The 21,430-nt window shown below is 43.1% G+C and overlaps 1 protein-coding gene across 2 annotated transcripts in view; it reads right to left on the bottom strand.

The window, feature by feature from the left end:
- The window catches only part of LOC105490609 (UPF2 regulator of nonsense mediated mRNA decay), a 128,888-nt gene extending 108,231 nt beyond the window's left edge, over nucleotides 1–20,657 (bottom strand). Inside the window, exons 1-3 of one of the 2 annotated variants that reach the window (XM_011756403.3) lie at nucleotides 20,346–20,657; nucleotides 11,847–12,229; nucleotides 5,827–6,606 (exon numbers count right to left, since the gene is read on the bottom strand). In XM_011756403.3, coding sequence (XP_011754705.3) covers nucleotides 5,827–6,606; nucleotides 11,847–12,211 — 1,145 coding nt within the window. In that variant the 5' untranslated portion in view covers nucleotides 12,212–12,229; nucleotides 20,346–20,657. Of the gene's footprint in view, nucleotides 1–5,826; nucleotides 6,607–11,846; nucleotides 12,230–20,186; nucleotides 20,288–20,345 lie in introns of those variants that run through there. The other variant, XM_024795689.2, reaches the window with a different exon arrangement.
- Between the last annotated feature and the right edge of the window lie 773 nt (nucleotides 20,658–21,430).

The following is a 21,430-nucleotide window of genomic DNA, read 5'->3' as shown; positions in this document are numbered from 1 at the left end:
AATTAGCTGGGCGCGGTGGCGGACACCTGTAGTCCCAGCTACTCAGGAGGCTGAGGCAGGAGAATGGCATGATCCTGGGAGGCGGAGCTTGCAGTGAGCCGAGATTGCACCACTGCACTCCAGCCTGGGGAACACAGCGAGACTCCGTCTCAAAAAAAAAAAAAAAAAGAAACAAATTCTGTAACATAACTGAGTTATAGCCAATAAAAATTAAATCACTTCTTCATCCAATTAAATGTCCAAAATATACTAACAGGACCTCTACAATATTTCAAAGTACAAAGCATTTCAAAGCATATAAAGAGCACTTAACATTTTAACAGGCAAAAGTCACCAAGAAAGTAAAGCTATTAACTCCAAATAGGCAACTACTACTGAATGATATTTTTAAATTTCTAATAATTGTAACTCACCAGGTCAATCACTTAACCAAAATGTATAATAAAAAATAATATTCGGCTGGGTGTGGTGGATCACGCGTGTAATCCCAGCACTTTGGGAGGCCGAGGCGGGCAGATCACGAGGTCAAGAGATCGAGACCATCCTGGCCAACATGGTGAAAACCCGTCTCTACTAAAAACAAACAAACAAAAAATACAAAATTAAAATTAGCTGGGCGTGGTGGCGCATGCCTGTAATCCCAGTTACTCGGGAGGCTGAGGCAAGAGAATCAGTTGAACCCGGGAGGTGGAGGCTGTGGTGAGCTGACACCACACCATTGCACTCCAGCCTGGGCAACAGAGTGACACTCTATCTCAAAAAAAAAAAAAAAAAAAAGATATTGGCCAGGCAGAGGCTCATGCCTGTAATCCCAGCACTGTGGGAGGCCCAGGCAGGCGGGTGGCTTGAGCTCAGGAGTTTGGGACCATCCTGGGCAACATGGAGAAATCTCGTCTCCACCAAAAATACAAAAAATTAGCCAAGTGTGGTGGCGGGTGCCTATGGTCCAACTACTCAGGAGGAGGACTACTTGAGCCGTGAGGTGGAGGCTGCAGTGAGCACTTCAGCCTGCCACTGCACTCCAGCCTGGGTGACAGAGTGAGACCTTGTCTCAAAAAAAAAACAAAATAAAATAATAAAAGATATTGAATAAAAGGTTTAAAGAAATTTAACTACATAGGAATCTTAAATATCAGCTAGCTTAGTTTTCTTGCTTTACCACACTTCAGGGAAACCTTACTGGAAGAACGATTGCCCATTATTTAGTCCTATGATAAAGAAAAACCTCAAAATACCTACTGGGTGAGAGGTGCAGTGGCTCACACTTGTAAACCCACAAGTTTGGGAGGCCATGGCAGGAGAACTGCTTGAACCCAGGAGTTCAAGGCCAGCCTGGACAACGGTGTGAGACCATATCTCTATGTTTACAAAAATTATTTTAAAGGTTGGGGTAGGGGGCAGGCACGGTGGCTTACGCCTATAATCCTAACACTTTGGGAGGCCAAGGCAGGTGGATCATCTGAGGTCAGGAGTTCGAGACCAGCCTGGGCAACATGGCAAAACCCCGTCTCTACTAAAAATACAAAAATTAGCTGGGCGTGGTGGCATGTGCCTATAGTCCCAGCTACTCGGGAGGCTGAGGTGGGAGAATTGCTTGAACCCAGGAGGCGGCGGTTGCAGCGAGCTGAGATCACACCACTGTACTCCAGCCTGGGCAATACAGTGAGACCCCGTCTCAAAAAATTAATTAATTTATTTGTTAATTAAAGGTGGGGTAGCACTGAGCACAGTGGCTCACACTTATAATCCCGACACTTTGGAAGGCCAAGGCGGGAGGATCACTTGACCCCAGAAGTTTGAGATCAGCCTGAGCAACACAGGGAGCTCGCTCTCTATAAAAAAATTAAAAAATTAACCAGGCATGGTGGCACGGGCCTGTAGTCTCAGCTACTTGAGAGCGTGAGGTAGGAAGATCCCTTAAAACCCAGGAGGTCAAGGAAGGCTACGCTGAGCCATGATCACACGACTGCACTCTAGCCCAGGTAACAGAGTGAGACCCTGCCACAAAACAAAACAAAACAAAACAAAAAAACACACAGCTACTGGATAATGACTGGGAAGGAAAAAATGATCATTTTAGCAGAACACCATAATGTACCCTCGTAGAAGGCAGGAAACTATCATTAGGCCAAGTAGGGATTGTGCATTAATCCTTTCCTCATGTTTTCTTCGCTTAGTCACGTCTCTGCATCTTCACTATAGTGGCTGCTCAAGTTGAAGCGATCCTAAGGCATGAGTGATTTATTAAGCCATATGCCAATTATTTTCTACATGGTGATTAAGATTCACACATCCTCAAATCATTACATCTAAATGGGCAAAGTCTCCCTTGATAAAAAGGCTGTGATGGCCAGGCACGGTGGCTGACGCCTGTAATCCCAGCACTCTGGGAGGCAGAGGCAGGCGGATCACCTGAGGTCAGGAGTTTGAGACCAGCCTGGTCAACATGGCGAAACCCCATCTCTACTAAAAATACAAAAATTAGCTGGGTATAGCGGCACAGGCCTGTAATCCTAGCTACTTGGGAGGCTGAGGTAGGAGAACTGCTTCAACCCGGGAGGCAAAGGTTGCAGTGAGCAAGATCGTGACACTGCATTCCAGCCTGGGAGACAGCACAAGACTCCATCTCTAAATAAATAAATAAATAGGCTGTGACAATGCTAAGGTCAGTTTACACTACATAAGTAAACTTCTCTAATAACTATGGATTAATAGTTCTGTATCAAATGGATAAAAGTTTCTAGGGAAACGCCACAAAGCTGTGTTCTTAACAACATCCTTTTCAAATTTTTATCAATGACTTGAATAATAAAATAGAAGAGCTGCTTATCAAAGCTGAATATGACCAGAAGATAAGTACTATTCAGTTTTTATTTTGAGCCAGGGTCTCTCTCTGTCGCTCAGGCTAGAGTGCAGTGGTACGATCACGGCTTACTGCAGTCTTGACGTTTCAGGCTCAAGTGATCCTCCCACCTCAGCCCCCAAGTAGCTGAGACTACAGGCCCGTGCCATCACACCCAGCTAATTTTTATATTTTTTGTAGCAATGGGGTTTCACCATGTTGCCCAGGCTAGTCTCAAACTCCTGGCTCAAGCGATCCTTCTGCCTCAGCCTCCCAAAGTGCTGACATTAGAGGCGTGAGCCACTGCGCCCAGCCAGTACTGTGTATTATTAATATACATGTAATCAATATCCAAAGCATTCATAAAGCTAAAATAATATACCAAAAGCATTTAAATAAAGTTTAATAGAGACAAGCAAGTATACATTTAGGCTTTAAAAACTGTATTTCACTAGTTTAAGGTGAAGAAGAAGTGGCTTGTCAGCAGTTCATATGAGAAATAAAGCTTTAGTGCAAATAAGTTTAACAAAAACCAAAAGAACGACAAGGTAGCTATAAAAACGAAGGCAATTTTAGGTCACAGATAGAAAAGAATGCATCCAAAACAAGTATCCTAAGCATAGTGAAGTGTCTGGAAATCATGGAGCAAACTGAAAGAACTGGAGGTATTTAACATAGAGAAGAGAAAAGGGAAACATCACAGCAGTCTGTGAATATCTGAGATACTGTCATGGGAATAAAAGTGGACACGTATGTCCTCTACCAGTGTTCCTCAAACCATCTGTGGTAAAGGGCCACCTTTCCATCCCCAACCATTGGACACTTCCGTAAAAATATAGTAGGAATACTATGACCATTGAAAACTCCTATAAACCTTGTTTTTGGGGGGGGGCGGGGACGAAGTCTCACTCTTATCCCCCAGGCAGGAGGGCAATGGCGCAATATCAGCTCACTGCAACCTCTGCCTCCCAGGTTCAAGCGATTCTCCTGCCTCAGGCCCCTACAAGTAGCTGGGATTACAGGGGCCTGCCACCATGCCCAGCTAATTTTTGCGTTTTTAGTAGAGATGGGGTTTCACCACGTTGGCCAGGCAGGTCTAGAACTCCTGACCTCAGGCGACACACCCGCCTTGACCTCCCAAAGTGCTGGGATTACAGGTGTGAGCCACCATGCCCAGCCTGAAAATTCCTATAATAATTTCTAAGTGCTCACTCTCACTTTCTGTATTTCATTCATTATGAACAGGTAAAAAGTTCATAGATCTCCTACTTCAAGTACCTGTATTCCATCCATACTAGAAAAAAGAACCAAATCAAAGTGAACCATTTTGTGGTAAGTTAAATTTCCACTTGATGTAACAAAAGAATTCCTAGCCCATAAGTGTTACCAACAGTGCAATGGCACAGACAGAACTGAGCTCCTTTGGGAAGTATTCAGAGGAAAAATAATCTTATCTGTTAGATAATCTATAAAATGTTTTCCTACTTCGGAAAGGTTAATGGATTGGATTAAAACATCATAGAATCTCTTCACTCTCCAAGATTCTGAGTCCAATCAAAAGCAAATACACACACATACACCCTCAAAGTAGCCAAGAACTAATCAATCATTAGCATACTATTAGCATACTTACAAATCATCAGTTATGATATATTAAGTAGAATGTATGAGGAAAGGACTATGAAACTGACAAAGCATATGGAAATCATAATTAGGAAGCCCTCAGTAAGTGAGAAGTATGAATAAAGCACCACCATAATCCTTTTTAGTCCATTACTGATGGTACAAGTACATTCTCAGGTTGCCTCTTCAAAGTTTAAACCAGTCCTCGCAAATCAAAACACAAAACAAGGATAAGCCTTTTTCTTTTTCCTAAAAGAACTATTGATAACACCATTGCCATCTAAAATTCTCACCTCTGAGTGACCTTCAGCCACAAAGATTTAACCACACAGTCTCTACCTTGACCCTGCCCTAACTGTACTACTGGCATACACTATTCCTGTTCAGTCTTCTGGTTAAGTCAATCATCTTCTAGCGGTAACTACTTAAACCACTCCTCCCCTACCACAGACTTATGAAACTAGAAAAGGATATTCTCCTATACAAATTTCTGATCAACAGTAATTTCAGATTCTCAACCATGCAATATAGTTGTAGAAATATTAAAATAGTTTAATACTCAGCCATGTGCTATGGCTATCACCTTATTTCTACACCCCCTCAGCCCCCCTCCAAATCCATCCTCCACAGAAATTGACCTAATGCCCAGCAACTCCATCAACTTCTAGCTTCCTGTTGCTTCTCAGGTACAAATACTACACACTAGCCTACAATACCTTTTAACAATCAAAATTGGCCCCAAAGTCAGGTCTTTTCACCAATTACCACAGGCACAGTACGTTCCTCATTTAGAATTTTAAATGAATGCCCCAAGGAAGAAGACTCCTACGAATGAGTTTTGAAGTTGCATTTAAGAAATTTTTCATAGCTTATTTTGTGCATTATTTTCCAAAACTCTAATCTGAAATACCACTGGTAATTAATGACTCATTTTCTTAAGAAGAGCAACAGTGACATAAAGAACTTAAAATACAAAACAATGAAAGCAAACCTGTTATAGAGAGAACATTAAAGCACACAGAAAAATATTAGCAGGTAAGTTTAAGTGACAGAAAAGGAAAATTTATCCCTCAATTATTAAGTAGTGTTTAAAATCACAGGAAGAATACACATTCACAAGGTGAAAATCACCATCTACTTGGCAGATTTTTTTTTTTAAATCAGAAACAAAATCTATTGTAGACTCACATTAAAACATGAGTACTCAGACTGTTCTACTTTGAAATTTTCCTGGAATGTTAAGAAATCACCTGTAAGGAGCCCTTTTCCATAAGTTCTTTCAGTGGCATGAAGACTTTAAACATTTTTAAGTATGAGCTCCAAAAATAAATTCTCAACTCTGAGAAACATTTGAAAATCACCTGTTTTGTCTCTCAGTATTCTGGAGCTCCCTGTGGTCCCTTTTCAGGTGTTTGGTCAAAGACGTAAAGTACTCTTTTAAAAGATTCTGGAAGGGCTGTTGTTTCTCTGGACTAATTATCTCACTAGGAGGAAAACTCAAATTAAACTTCTCTGCAGCACTCTTTACTTTCCTTGGTACAAGTCCAGCAATATCATCTCCACAATGTCGACAGAAACTAATCACTACAGAGACATGAGTGTGGGACTCCCGATCAGCATTAATAATATTTTTTAGCTGTTCATAGATTAAGGAAAGACCTTCCTTGTCAGTGAAAATCCCAACTATTGTCAATTCTGCAATGAAACGCAAATCGGTTCTTAACTTGGTAATGTTAGGTGTTTTCTCCTCTTTCCTTGCTTCAAAATGTTTTTTCCAGACCTGAAGAAGTGATGGGGCAAAGTCAGCATAACGCTGGTGAAAGAGAGAGCAGAGGTGCACAGCACAGTTCACATCAGAAATTTTCAGTTTTGCTTCCACAATAGAAGCTACAGCTTCTGCAATGTATTTGCTTAAATTTAGGCCATTAAAATCATGGGACAAGGAGTCTCTCTGTTGTTCCGTAATAGTTTTTAGTTTCTTGACAAAAGCAGTATTTTTCTTCAAACTTGAGTCAAGGCGGCTAAAGAAGTTCTCCTCTGGTCGGTTGTCCGGAGCATTTTGGTTTTTGCTACGAAGTTCCTTTCTTAAATGATGTCGTTCCCAAGCTTCCTGATGAAGCTGAACGGATTCTTCTTTTTCTCTATATAAAAACAAACAAATACATAAAATACTCTCTCTATATTTTGAAGCATTATACACAAATCCCCTACGAGTAAAAAACCAGTGAAAAAAATTATCTAAGTATAATAATCTACAAGATTCAAAAGGCCTTTCACTACTTTTAAAGACATTTTACTGGCCGGGCGTGGTGGCTCATGCCTGTAATCCCAGCACTTTGGGAGACCAAAGCAAACAGATCACCTGAGGTCAGGAGTTCAAGGCCAGCCTGGCCAATATGGTGAAATCCCATCTCTACTAAAAATACAAAAATTAGCTGGGTGTGATGGCACTCACCTGTAGTCCCAGCTACTCAGGAGGCTGAGGCACAACACTTAAAGCCAGGGGGCAGAGGTTGCAGTAAGCCAAGAAGGTGCCATTGCACTCTAGCCTGGGCGACAGAGCAAGACTCCGTCTCAAAATAAATAAATAAATAAACACATTTTACTAATGACTTACGCTAACAAGTATTATCTTAATGAGAAGCCCAGTACTGTAGGTTGATAACAAATGTCATAGAGCGGAGGATACTGACTAGATTAAATTAAAAATCATTCTGCCAACTGGCAAGTTAACTAGGTAAGACATATAATGCTACTATGAAAAATATAGTATGTTTGGGAAGGATATAAAATGTGAAACAAATAAAAGCAATGGGCAAAGAGAAAAAAAAAATCCACAAAGAATTCTTTAAAGAATTAGCACTACAAGGCCAGGTATGGTGACTTTGGGAGGCAGCACTTTGGGAGGCAGCACTTTGGGAGGCAGGTGGATCACCTGAGGTCAGGAGTTTGAGAACAGCTTGGCCAACATGGTGAAACCCCGTCTCTACTAAAAATACAAAAATCAGCTGGGCATGGTGGTGGGCGCCTGTAATCCCAGCTACTTGGGAGGCTGAGGCAGGAGAATTGTTTAAACCTGGGAGTCGGAAGCTGACGCTGCAGTAAGCCAAGATCACGCAACTGCACTCCAACCTGGGCAACAGAGTGAGACTCTGTCTCAAAAAAAAAAAAAAAGAATTAGTACTATAAAAGAACGCATTAAAAATGTTTTTGAGGCCGGGCGGTGGCTTCACACTTGTAATCCCAGCACTCTGGGAGGCCGAGTCAGGCAGATCACAAGGTCAGGAGATCGACACATCCTGGCTAACATGGTGAAACCTCATCTCTACTAAAAACAACAAAAAATTAGCAAGGCATGGTGGCACGCGCCTGTAGTCCCAGCTACTCGGGAGGCTGAGGCAGGAGAATCACTTGAACTCAGGAGGCAGAGGTTGCTATGAGCCAAGATCATGCCACTGCACTCCAGCCTGTGCAACAGAGTGAGACTCTATCTCAAAAAAAAAAAAAAAGTTTTGAAATGTTAGATATTGTTTTTCCATACTCAGCACATTAGCCAAACCTTTAACAAAGTACCTTGCCAGGTTTGGACTCTTAAAAATTCAAGTGATTTAGAAAATTTGGAAAGGAACCAGAAGACAACTATCAAATAAGAAACTTTTAATAAAAAGCTAGTAGACTCAGTTTATACTGAAAAAAATAACTAAAAACAAATATACCTATTTTTCCTCTAAAAAGACAGAACAATTTAAATTGCAGAAGTAATAAAATAGGCAGGAGTGGGGGGTGACAAACAATATGATTTTGAAGTTTATTGAAGTTTTTGAGATAACAAAATATATAACTTAAATCTCCCCTTTGGGAAGCTGAGGTGGGAGGAGCCCAGGAGTTAAGATCAGACTGGGCAACAGAGTGAGACCCAATCTCTACAAAAAATTTAAAAAATTAGCTGGACGTGGTGGCACAGGCCTGTAGTCCCAGTTACTTGGGAGGCTGAGACGGGAGGATCGCTTGAGCCAGGGAGGTTGAAGCTGCAGTGAGTCATGATCACACCATAGCTCTCCACCCTAGGTGACAGAGTGAGGCCCTGTCTCAAAAAATTATACACATATCTATAAATCTCTAAAAAAGTAGATTTTCATCTTTCTGAGATAATCACCCCTGAGTTACAAGATAATTATTTGATTTTTCCACTAAAAACTACAATATATTAACAGAAAGGTGGCCTCTATCACTGATAACATGGACAGTTGAGTATCTCTTTGAAGTCTCCCAGCAACACACAAATACAAAATGAGCAGTGAAAGTACATTTTAAGAAAGTATGTACAAGGCCGGGTGTGGTGGCTCATGCCTGTAATCCCAGCACTTTGGGAAGCCAAGATGGGTGGATCACCTGAGGTCAGGAGTTCGAGATCAGCATGACCAACATGGAGAAACCCCATCTCTACTAAAAATACAAAAATTAGCTGGGTGTGGTGGCGCATGCCTGTAGTCACAGCTACTCAGGAGGCTGAGGCAGGAGAATGGCTTCAACCGGGAGGCGGAGGTTGGGGTGAGCCGAGATCGTGCCATTGTATTCAGCCTGGGCAACAAGAGCAAAACTCTCTCAAAAAAGAAAGAAAGAAAAGAAAGTACGTACATACATTAAATAACTCAATTTTCAGCTGCACTGAAAACACTTTAAGATGTATAATGAAGTTTTTATGGGTAAATGCTATGATGCTTTAAAATACTCCAGGGGGAGAAAGTGTGTAATTATCGATGCTAGGTAGATGAGGGACTAGTTCACTATACTCCTCTATTTTTGCATATATCTGAAATTTCCCCAGGAGCTCAGGAGTTCAAGACCAGCCTGGGCAACACAGCAAAACCCCGTCTCTACAAAAAATACAAAAATTAACCAAGCGTAGTGGTATGCATCTGTAGTCCCAGCTACTCAGGAGGCTGAGGTGGGAGGATCGCTTGAGCCCAGGAGGCACAGATTGCAGTGAGCTGAGACCGGGCCACTGTACTCCAGCCTGGGCGACAGAGCAAACCCTGTCTCAAAAAAAAAAAAAAATCTCTCAAGAATCATGGTTCTGAATATTCCAAAACTAGGCACTACTATAGTCTTGCAGACCTAAGGCTTCTGTTCCTTATTAAAAGTAGAGGTCCTGGCCAGGACTGGTGGCACAAGCCTGTAATGACAGATACTCAGGAGGCTGAGGCAGGAGGAATCACTTGAGCCCAGGAGTTGGAGGCTGCAGTACGTTATGATGGAACCTGAGAACAGCCACTGCACTCCAGCCTGGGTAACAACACAGCAATGCCCCCATCACCCCCACAAAAAAGGGAAGAAAGCAGAAGTTCTAAAGAACAACTCTGAGAAGAAAGGTGGCTGTTCTAGAGATCTATACAAAATCGTGCTTGCAAAAAGCTTTTTAAATTATATATCTGGCCACACACAGTGGTGTACATCTGTAGTTCCGGCTACTAGGGAGGCTGTAGTGGGAGGATCGCTTGAGCTCAGCAATTACAGACTTAGACAAAATAGCAAGACATCATTTCCAAAAAACGATTATTTTAGGCCAGACATGGTGGCTCATGCCTATAATCCCAAAATTTTGGGAGGCTGAGGCAGGAGGACTTCTTGAGTCCAAGAGTTCAAGATCAGCCTGGGCAACACGGTGAAACTCTATCTACAAAAAGTACAAAAATACCCAGGTGTGGTAGCATGCACCTGTAGTCCCCACTATCAAGGAGGATGTGGTGGGAGAATGGCTTGAGCCTGGGAGGTCAAGGCTGCAGTGAGCTGCCGTCACACCACTACACTCCAGCCTGGCTGGAGTTTGTTGAGCTTTTATTATGTTACCAGGCACTGTAAAAATACATTAGCAAATATCCCTAACACAGTACCAATGAAGTTAAATTCTACGAGCCTCATTTTAGAGATCCACAAAATGAAGCTTAAAAAAGGTAAGTTGCCCTCTTAAATTTAAAAAAAAATTTTTAATTAAAAAATAAATAAGTTATATATTATTCTTTCCCTTATTTTTCTTCACATAGACAGGGTCTCACTATATTGCCCAGGCTGGTCTTGAACTTCTGGGCTCAACCAATCCTCCTGCCTCAGCCTCCCAAAGTGCTGGGTTTACAGGCGTGAACCACCATGCCTGGCCTAATAAGTTTCATATTTAGAGAAGAGCTTAAGCTATTCAACAAAGTTACTGCTGATGCATCTCTGGTGTTTTTCCTCTAAGAACTACATTTTTCACTAGTTTATTATTTACTTGCACAGATTTACAAGGTTAAAAATAGATTTAAATAAAGATAAGAATGGAAAGCATTGTGGAATTGTGCTTAATGAATAGTCAAAAGTTTTAAAGTCAGGCCAACTTAGCTTTAAATCCCAACAGCTCTACTATTTGCTGTGACCTTAAGCAACTTACCCTCCTTAAACTTCATTTTATTAATCTGTGAAATGAGGATCACAAAACTTACTTCACTGAGATTGTCCTAAGGATAGATGCTAATATATTCTGTACAAGGCCTGATACATAAGAACTCAAGAAACAGCAGCCAACTGAAGGTTTTCAATTTTTTTAAAAAATGGAGTATTATCATACCACGAAAAAAAGTTTTTGTTTTATTTATTTTATTATTATTTTTTGAGATGCAGTCTTGCTCTGTCGCCCCAGCAGGAATGCAGCAGCACAAACTTGGCTCACTGCACCCTCCACCTCCTAGGTTCAGGCGATTCTCCTACCTCAGCCTCCTGAGTAACTGGACGACAAGCGCGCACCACCATGCCTAATTTTGTATGAAAAAAAGTCTTAAAAAATAAACAGCTGGGCGTGGTGGCTCACACCTGTAATCCCAGCACTTTAGGAGGCTGAGACGGATGAACACCTGAGGTCAGGAGTTCAAGATTAGCCTGGCCAACACGGTGAAACCCCATCTCTACAAAAATACAAAAATTAGCCGGGCATGATGGCAGGTGCCTGTAATCCCAGCTACTCGGGAGGCTGAGGCAGAAGAATCACTTGAACCCAGGAGGCAAAGGTTGCAGTGAGCCGAGATCGTGCCATTGCACTCCAGTCTGGGCGACTAAGCAAAATTCCATCTCAAAATAAATAAATAAATAAATAAAATTTAAAACAAAACACAGATTACCCAAGACCTCGAATAGTACTCATTAAAGATTGTTACTATTATTTAATTTGAATAATTAACATACCTTTAGCATACCCCTAGTCAGTGAAATTAACCTAACAAGTAAATTAAGATACTCCCAATTCTTAAAGAGCTGCACCCAGGACGCTACATTTCAAATAATGTTTTTTTCCCAAAAATTTCCAATCTTCCCATTCCCTCACATCAATAAATACAATCAACTGCCTTACTTCATCTGAGCAGCTGCTTCTTCTTCTTGCTGACGTTTGGCCTGCTCTTCTTGCTTCTTTCTCTCTTCCTCTTGATGTTTCTTTTTTTCTTCCTCTTCTTTTTTCTTTGATTCTTCCTCTGCCTTCACCTTTTCTTCGTCTTTTTTCTTGCGTTCCTTGTCTTCCTTTTTTCTCTTATCATCTTCCAGTCTCTTCTTCTTGTCTTCAGGGGCCTTGCTGACCTCCTTCTTGGCAGTGAGCTTGGTATCGTCTTTTGGCCTCTCCTTGCTGCTCACTGGCCGCCTTTCACTGCAGTCTTTTTCCTTGTTATTTGGTAAAGAGTCTTTTTCTTCCATAGTTGCTGGCTTTTTACGCTCAGCTGGCATTATGTGACCCAGGACAATCTGTAAGAGGGAAACGATGTCAGTACCATAGATGCAGTGACTTTTTTAAATGATATGACACTATTTTTTAAACAGAACATATTAATACAACTTGGCAATTGTAAAAGAGTAAATGTGGGCATGTAAAATGAATACTATTTCTGTAACAAAATAAGTTATTGCTCACATTTCTCATCCTATCATTATTAGTTATGCCCATGTCTAAGTACTTGTTTTTTACTTTTAATAAGGAAAAATCCAAGCCCAAACAAAAGTAGAGAGCATAATATGAGGAACCTCCACGTACCCATCACTCAGATTCAGCCACTATCAACTCCAAAACAATATGTCATTTAATTGTAAATACTTCAGAATATATCTGTGAACATTTTGAGTCAGCTTTAACCCTAGCATTTGACAACCATGAAAGATGGTGGTTCTCTATTTCATATAATATTCAATCTCAGTATTTCAGCTGAGAAAGGAAACAAAAACAAGCCCTTGCCTCCTATATGTCAACAGACAAAACAGAACAGCGGACTCACAAATCTCACTTCATTGCTCTAACCTTATCACCAAACTTTCAGATACAAAAACTGTTAACTATCTCAAATTAAACTAGACTTCTAACTTCTTCACCTATATTAGTCAAAGTTAATTTATAAATAAACATGAACATAAAATCCGTATGTTCCGTGCTATATCTGCCAAAACAGAGTAGTTATTAGCCCAGGGTTTCTAAAGTTCAGCACCACTGACAGTTTGGGCAAAATACTTCTTTGGTTTTAGAGGGAAGGGGCCACCATGTGCTCAGTAGGAGGTTTAGCAGTGTCCCTGCCTGCTATGCAGTGCATACCAGTAGCTCCTCCCTCATTTTGACAACCAAATATAACTCCAGACATTGCTAAATATCCTTTGGAGACAAAATTATCACCCCAAAACTGCTGCACTAGTCATATGTGGTTACTTAAATGTAAATTAATCAAAATTAAATAAAATGTGAAATTCAGTTCTTCAGTTAGTATCTGTATTTCAAGTGCTCAATTCCACATGTAGCTAAATGGCTTCCATACATAGCAGGACAGATACAGAGCATTTCCACAGAAAGCTCTATTGGATAGCACTGGCCTATAGTACAGGCTTACAGTTAACTGAAAGTAACTGTGGAACAAAAAACTGTACTTTTCAGGAAAATTCTGAATTTTTCTTTTCTAAAAATGTATTTCTCTACTCAGAACTAGTTGTCTAATTTCTTTTAGGCACAGTGTTTCACATTTTAACTCCTAAATTATCTAAGAGTTGTATATAAGAAAATCAAAATTCGGTCGGGCACAGTGGCTCACGCCTATAATATCAGCATTTTGGGAGGCCGAGGTGGGCAGATCACCTGAGGTCTAGAGTTCAAGACCAGCCTGACCAATATGGAGAAACCACGTCTCTACTAAAAATACAAAACTAGACGGGTATGGTGGCGCATGCCTGTAATCCCAGCTACTCAGGAGGCTGAGGCAGGAGAATCGCTTGAACCTGGGAGGCGGAGGTTGTAGTGAGCCGAGATCCCGCCATTGCACTTCAGCCTGGGCAACAAGAGCAAAACTCTGTCTCAAGAAAAAAAAGAAAATCAAAATTCTATTTTAGAAGTAGAAAATTACCTAAATTTATTAGTTTTTTTGTTTTCTTTTTGAGACAGGGTCTCACTTTGTCACCCAAGCTAGAGCGTGGCAGCACGATCACAGCTCACTAAAGTCTCGACCTCCTGGGCTCAAGTGACCCACCTGCCTCAGCCCCCCAAGTAGCTGGGCCAGCAGGTGCTCAACACCACATCCAGATAATTGTAGTTTTAGTAGAGATGGGATTTCCCCATGTTGACCAGGCTGGTCTCGAACTCCTGAGTTTAAGTGATCCATCCATCTGCACCTCCCAAAATGCTGGGATTACAGGCATGAGCCATTGTATTTTTGAGCTTCCGTGTTTGTTTTTTCTTTTTTCTTTATTTGTTTTTTGTTTTTGTTTTGTTTTGTTTTGTTTTTTTTGAGTCTCACTCTGTTGCCTAGGCTGGAGTGCAGTGGCACGATCTCACCTCACTGCAACCTCCACCTCCCGGGTTTAAGCGATGCTCCCACCTCAGCCTCCCAAGTAGCTGAGATTATAAGCGTGTACCACCACACTCAGCTAATTTTTGTATTTTTAGTAAAGACGGGTTTCACTATATTGGCCAGGCTGCTTGAATTCTTGACCTCAAGTGATCCATCTGCTTTGGCCTCCCAAAGTGCTGGGATTACAAGCATGAGCCTCAGCGCCCGGCCACCCCTTAGTTTTTTTTTTTATTAAAAGCAATAGTATCCTTAAATATTTTCAAATATAGGTTTTAAATTACAGCACTTAAAACCAGGTTACCAAAAAAAGCATTTGCAATATTGACATTTTTTAAAGACAAAAATACTTTACTTCAGTACTCTAATAAAATGTTAATACCACAGAAAGCAACCTAGGCCAATGGAAACGCTTTAATTTTTGCAGGTACATGCCACAGCCTATACCTTATCATAGCTACCTTTTCCTTCTATTTTTTCTTTTACTCCGTCATTGCTCTCCACTCCCTTGTTCCATGCATTTATTTTGATAGTGACACCTAAAAGCTTTAGCTAACCCCACTGGTAAAACTCAGAACAACAAAAAAGCTGTTGGTCCTATTTTTAAAATCGTCATTAGGGGCTGGGCGCAGTGGTTCATGCCTGTAATCCCAGCAATTTGGGACGCCAAGGTGGCCGGATCACCTGAAGTCAGGAGTTCGAGACCAGCCTGGCCAACATGGTGAAACCCCATCTCTACTGAAAATACAAAAATTAGCTGGGCGTGGTAGCAGGCACCTGTAATCCCAGCTACTGGGGAGACTGAGGGAGAACTGCTTGAACCCAGAAAGCAGAGGTTGCAGTGAGCTGAGATCGTGCCACTGCACTCCAGCATGGGCGACAGAGTGAGATTCCATCACACACACACACACACACACACACACACACACACACACAAAATACCTTTAATATATGAAAAAGCAGGCTGGGCACCGTGGCTCATTCCTGTAATCCGAGTACTTTGGGAGGCCAAGGCAGGAGGATCACTTGAGGTCAGGAGTTCAAGACCAGCCTGGCCAACATGGTGAAGTCCGTCTCTACTAAATATACAAAAATTAACCAGGCATGGTGGAGGGCGCCTGTAATCCCAGCTACTCAGCAAGCTGAAGCAAGAGAATCACTTGAACCCAGGAGGCGGAGGCTGCAGTGAGCCAGATAGTGCCACTGCATTTCAGCCTGGGCGACAGACAGAGACTCCGTCTCAAAAAAAAAAAAAGCAACAACAACAACAAAAAATGAAAAAGCATTCTTTCTACACCAAGACAACATTAGCATTTATATTATCTATTTTTTAATTTAAAAAAAAACCGTTTTAATAAAATAGAGACAAGGTCTCAGTATGTTGCCCTGGCTGGTCTCACACTTCTGGGCGCAAGGGATTCTCCCACCTCTGCCTTCCAAACTGCTAGGATTACAGATATGAGGCACTACACCTGGCCAGCATTTATATTATCTACAAGTGTAGTTATTGATTCTTATACATTTTCAATTAAATATCCAACTTTAATGTGAAAATATCATGCTGCCGGGCGCGGTGGCTCAAGCCTGTAATCCCAGCGCTTTGGGAGGCCGAGACGGGCAGATCACGAGGTCAGGAGATCAAGACCATCCTGGCTAACACGGTGAAACCCCGTCTCTACTAAAAAACACAAAAAATTAGCCGGGCGAGGTGGCGGGCACCTGTAGTCCCAGCTACACAGGAGGCTGAGGCAGGAGAACGGCGTAAACCCGGGAGGCGGAGCTTGCAGTGAGCTGAGATTCGGCCACTGCACTCCAGCCCGGGCGACAGAGTGAGACTCTGTCTCAAAAAAAAAAAAAAAAAAAAGTAAAGAAAATATCACGCCCTTAAACGAAGCAAACTTTCAAAGAGACTATAATACTAATACTTACTACTCATGGTACCATACTAAACATTTTACATACATTATCTCATTTAATACTAAAATCTTTATGAGGTAGGTATTATTTTCGCTATTTTATAAATGAGTAAACTGAGACTTGACCAAGTAACTTGACCAAGGCCTGCACAGCTGGTGACAGAATGGGAATCTGAACCCATTCTCTGAACCAAAGAATCCTAAGAGTACCAAATTGCGAGATGGAAGATTTGTTTGTAAATACTGACTATGGCAAACCATAGAATTATGAATCTCAAGAGTAGAAAGAATCCTTCATAGTGGTTAAGCAGTTCTTACACAATGTTTTTAACTTTTAGCAGACTCTGGCTGAAACATACGGGGACAACTTAATATCTAAGGTAATAACATGATCTTATTGAGGGATATTAATCATTAAGTGAAAAAAAGTTTATATAGATTTCACATTTTCTGATGTGATACATCAACAAGTAACATTTCAGGACCATAGGAAACTACAAAGAATGACATCAGAACTTACAATTCATGTCTCTTTTTTTTTTTTTTTTTTTTGAGATGGAGTCTCACTCTGTTGCCAGGCTGGAGTGCAGTGGCGCGATCTCGGCTCACCGCAACCTCTGCCACCCAGGTTCAAGCCATTCTCCTGCCTCAGCCTCCCGAGTAGCTGGGATTACAGGTGCGCATCACCATGCCCAGCTAATTTTGTATTTTTAGTAGAGAAGGGGTTTCTCCATGTTGGTCAGGCTGGTCTCATAAACTCCTGACCTCAGGTGATCCACCCACCTTGGCGTCCCAAAGTTCTGGGATTATAAGCATGAGTCACCATGGCTGGCCTCATGTCTCATTTCTAAAGATAAAATAAAATCTTAAATTCTTCAAAGAAAAGATTAAGAAATTCATCTAGTATTTGACAAATTCACAAAGGTCATCATTTATTAGTTCAACAAAGTCCCAAACTTTTATGACTCTTTAATAAGATTCATTTGTTAATTAAATTTTAAGTATTTACTATATAAAATAAAGCTATAGTAGGCGTTCAAGAATTAGACTCGGGGCCAGGCATAGTGGCTCATGCCTGTAATCCCAGCACTTTGGGAGGCTGAGGCAGGCAGATCACGAGGTCAAGAGATGGAGACCATCCTGGCCAACAACATGGTGAGAGCTCGTCTCTACTAAAAATACCAAAATTAACTGGGTGTGGTGGCACACGCCTGTAGTCCCAGCGACTCAGGAGGCTGAGGCAGGAGAATCACTTGAACCCAGGAGGTGGAGGTTGCAGTGAGCCGAGATGGCACCACTGCACTCCAGCCTGGCGACAGAGCGAGACTCTGTCTCAAGAAAAAAAAAAATAGGAATAGACTCTACCCTAGAGCATAATAAAACAGATTCTCCATAACCCGTAAGTCCTGATACTGGTATCTTCTTTCAATCACTTCATCCTCACATTACAAGCATACACCCGAAGTATACTTGGAACTAAATTTCCGTAAACAAAAAAATAAGACAAAAATCTAAAAGTTCAAGAAGAGGCAGCAATGCAACTTGTGAAAACAACATACATGGGCTTGGAAGTCGATAGATTTTAAATCCGCCTCCCAACTCTGCAGCCTGATAGCTACAGAAATCAGGCAACAACTTCTCTGAGTCCACTTATTTATCAATAAGAAGGATATACTGCTATCTATCTTGTAAAGTTCTTAAAATTCTAGCATAGTAACTAGCACGAGGGAGGCATTAATAAATGTTCGCTCACAAAGAACACTGAGAAGTTCAGCATACAATGAGAGATTTGTAAAGTCAAATAAAGACTATTAGATTTTATCTACTTCTATCCTCAATTTTTACATTCCAAGGACAGCAGCAGAGTCACCTACCCAAGATTACACAGATAGTTTCCATGGCTGGATCAACACTCACTACCCAGTACTCTTTTTCACTACCTACACTAAAACGAATAAAATATACAAACACCATGATTCACCTCAAAACACGTTTGTTTTATGTCCACTTAAGAAACTGAGCACTGGCCGGGCGCGGTGGCTCAAGCCTGTAATCCCAGCACTTTGGGAGGCCGAGACGGGTGGATCACAAGGTCAGGAGATCGAGACCATCCTGGTTAACACGGTGAAACCCCGTCTCTACTAAAAAATACAAAAAACTAGCCGGGTGAGGTGGCAGGCGCCTGTAGTCCCAGCTACTCGGGAGGCTGAGCCAGGAGAATGGCGTAAACCCGGGAGGCGGAGCTTGCAGTGAGCTGAGATCTGGCCACTGCACTCCAGCCTGGGCAACAGAGCTAGACTCCGTCTCAAAAAAAAAAAAAAAAAAAAAAGAAACTGAGCACTAAGTGATATTTAATAAAATACTAAAATTCTTATTTCAATAACTTCAAGCTTTAACAGCCAAACTTATCATCTAAAGTGTTTCCAAAAGTTTTTCTAGTCCAAACTACAATTTTAAAAAGGTCCTTTCTCAAGATAGTAACAAGAAAAAGTCGTGATCTTTTCGCTGGAATCCGATTAGCTGTTACAAATTAGTTTGCTGAATACAATTTATATTCAGACTACCCTTAAAAGGAAACCATGCTTTAAAACCACCTTCCTAGCTCCCAAAATAGTGTCCTGTCACTTGAACTGTATATTTTATTTGGTATTCTAAATATATTCTGAACTCCCAAAAGAAAGTAAAACTAATTTACTAGTAAAAGTACCAGTGGAGTGTACTGGGGGGAAGAGGGCACAAAAGGGGGTGTTTCCTTTTTAAAGATATTCCCTTGCAAAGTACCATATGGGTTATGTATGAAATCCCAATCAGAGTGCTCCGAAAATACTCCAGAGTGAGAGAATGCTGTTTCACCTTTCAATTCTTAGTCAAAATGTCGTAAGGACAGAACAGCACAGGAACACTCTCTCTCTGTTTCTGACTTTATTTTTTAAAGAACATCCTTAGTATAAAGGACGTTTAGTTAAGAATTGTTAGAAATTGTCCCAGCTCACAAATGAGGAGACTGACGATGTTAAGGAACACCTAAGAACTATGGAAATGAGATAAAGCGTCAGCGAGCGTTTCACTTTGATCTGATGCATCACTTCGTGTCGTGTAAGTCCTCCAAGAAGAGCAAGAGAACTGAAGGTCCGATCACCCCAGAGTGGACCCAGCTGGCTCTGCTCTGCCAACCTGGGGACCAAATATCCTGTGGTCACTTCCTTAGTCCAACAGTCCTAGCAAGAAGAGAGTGCCTGGAGTCTTGAAGGGGTGAAGGCAAAGTGAAGAATAACCAGCCTATGTGATTAAAAGGAAGTCAACCAAACAGCCCATGCCCACCATCCCCAGATACACCCCAAGCCCCTTCGCCTACACACACCTCTCCTACAAACCCCTGCTCTGGTGGTATGGCAACGTCTACACCCACCACACCACTTCCCCGCCACAACTCCCCTTCCCACAGGTATCCACGGTCACCTTCGCAGACCATCGCTGCCCCAACCCCAACTTCTCGCCCCACACTCCCTCGCCACAGAAGCCTCCCCGGCCGGTCTCCCCACTCCGCAGCCTCCCACACACGCGCCCTCCCCACTTCCTCGCCCTCGCTTCCCTCCCGGCTCTCGAGGAGCTTCCCCCGACCTCCCCTCGCTCTCCTCCACGCCCCCGAACACCTTCGCCCCTCCACCGCGGGCTCCCCGCCTCCAGCCCCGAGGCCCGGCCCAGGCATGTGGGGCAGGCACCTCCTCCACCGCCCCCCATGCCCGGCCCGGCCCGGGGGCTCCCGCGTTGATGGGAGCCTCGGAGAGAGGGGGTCTGAGAAGAACGACGCCGGACCCGCGGTCCCTCCACTGCTCGCCGACCCCGGAGAGCTAGAGTGCGGAGTCGCCTCTGGGGTCCCCCAGGGAGTAGGACTCTAGGCCGGTGCCCCCCAGCCCCGTTTCTTCCCGATCGTTGGAGCGGAGGGGAAGGAGGATCCCCGGGACTCACCTCGAGCCTGTTGTCAACATTAGCCCCGGGTTTCCCAGCACCAACTCCAGCGCTCGGGCTCTCCCCTCCCCTCCCCCCACCTATCTCGCAGCCGAGGGCCCGCCTTCCCTTAGCTCCCCCTCCTCCCTCCGCCCGCCGGCCCTCCCGCCCGCCACTCACCAGCGCGGCCGGGCTGAGAGTGGGGGCGGGGCAGAAGGAGGCGAGAGGGAAAAGGCCGTCCGCGCGACTGCCCGATTAAAAACAGTCCTGATCGCCCTCCCCGCGGCATGCCGATGCCCTCAGCTTGACTCTGGGGTGGCGGGTCCGAGGCAAAGGCTCATATAAGTGCCACCCACTTAATGGCTCTTCCAAATTCCCCAGTCGATGAGAAGAGCGAATTTTTCAGACAGGTAATGCGTAAGGTAGCCACTACCAGCACCTCAAGCCAGGGCCCCAGCGGAGAGGTGGAGTGTTCCGAGGACCCGAGGCAGGAAGTGGATTGGTCGCCAGGAAAGGGAAAGCGCCTGAATTGGAGCTGCGCAGGCGCAAGCACTTCGCGGGGGATGGGGGTGGGAAGCGCGAATGGGGCGGGGCGGAGCTCACGGGAGGCGAGGAAGGGTGGTGGAATAGTGGGAGGGTTACGGAGCGCCATTAAGGACAAGCCTGGGCACGTGATTTTCCTGGGAGTTTCCTGGTGCGAACGTAAGGAAGAGGTCTAAGAAGAGAAAGTTTGATTGGACTAATTCGAGGGGGAGACGTTGAAGATTTAGAAAATTGGAAACTGGAGAAACTAAAGCATATGGCTGGTTTGGGAGGTGGGAGTCGCTTAGGAATGGGTCTAGTTTTAAGAATGCCCTAGAAGACATCGAAAGTGCCGCGGGGGGATTTCTGTAGCAGTTGTAGGTGTTCGACGTAAAAACCACCCAGGGCGAAGACGAATCAAGGCTTTTTCCATACACTTCTTAGAAAACACCCAGTTCTAACAAGCAAATTTTTATTACAGTGGAAAGACCTCCCTGAGTTATCAAATCACCCATTTATAAAAAAAATGGCTAGCGTCGACATTTCTTCTGAATGCGAACCCAGGCCGACGTTTTAAAATGGGATATCAGTTTATCCACACTGCTTATTTCCCACTGAATTTCTGAAATGGTGCATCTGGCCTCGAAACAGTGCTGGGTTCTGCGAACATGATCCGAGTAGGTGGCTCTGGCTGGTCCGGAGCTAGAGGAACAAGGGTGCGAAACTGGTCTGGACGTTTGCTT

Source organism: Macaca nemestrina, chromosome 9 (assembly GCF_043159975.1).
Source record: "Macaca nemestrina isolate mMacNem1 chromosome 9, mMacNem.hap1, whole genome shotgun sequence".
Classification (NCBI taxonomy): domain Eukaryota; kingdom Metazoa; phylum Chordata; class Mammalia; order Primates; family Cercopithecidae; genus Macaca; species Macaca nemestrina.
This window is presented reverse-complemented; position numbering and strand designations above follow the sequence as displayed.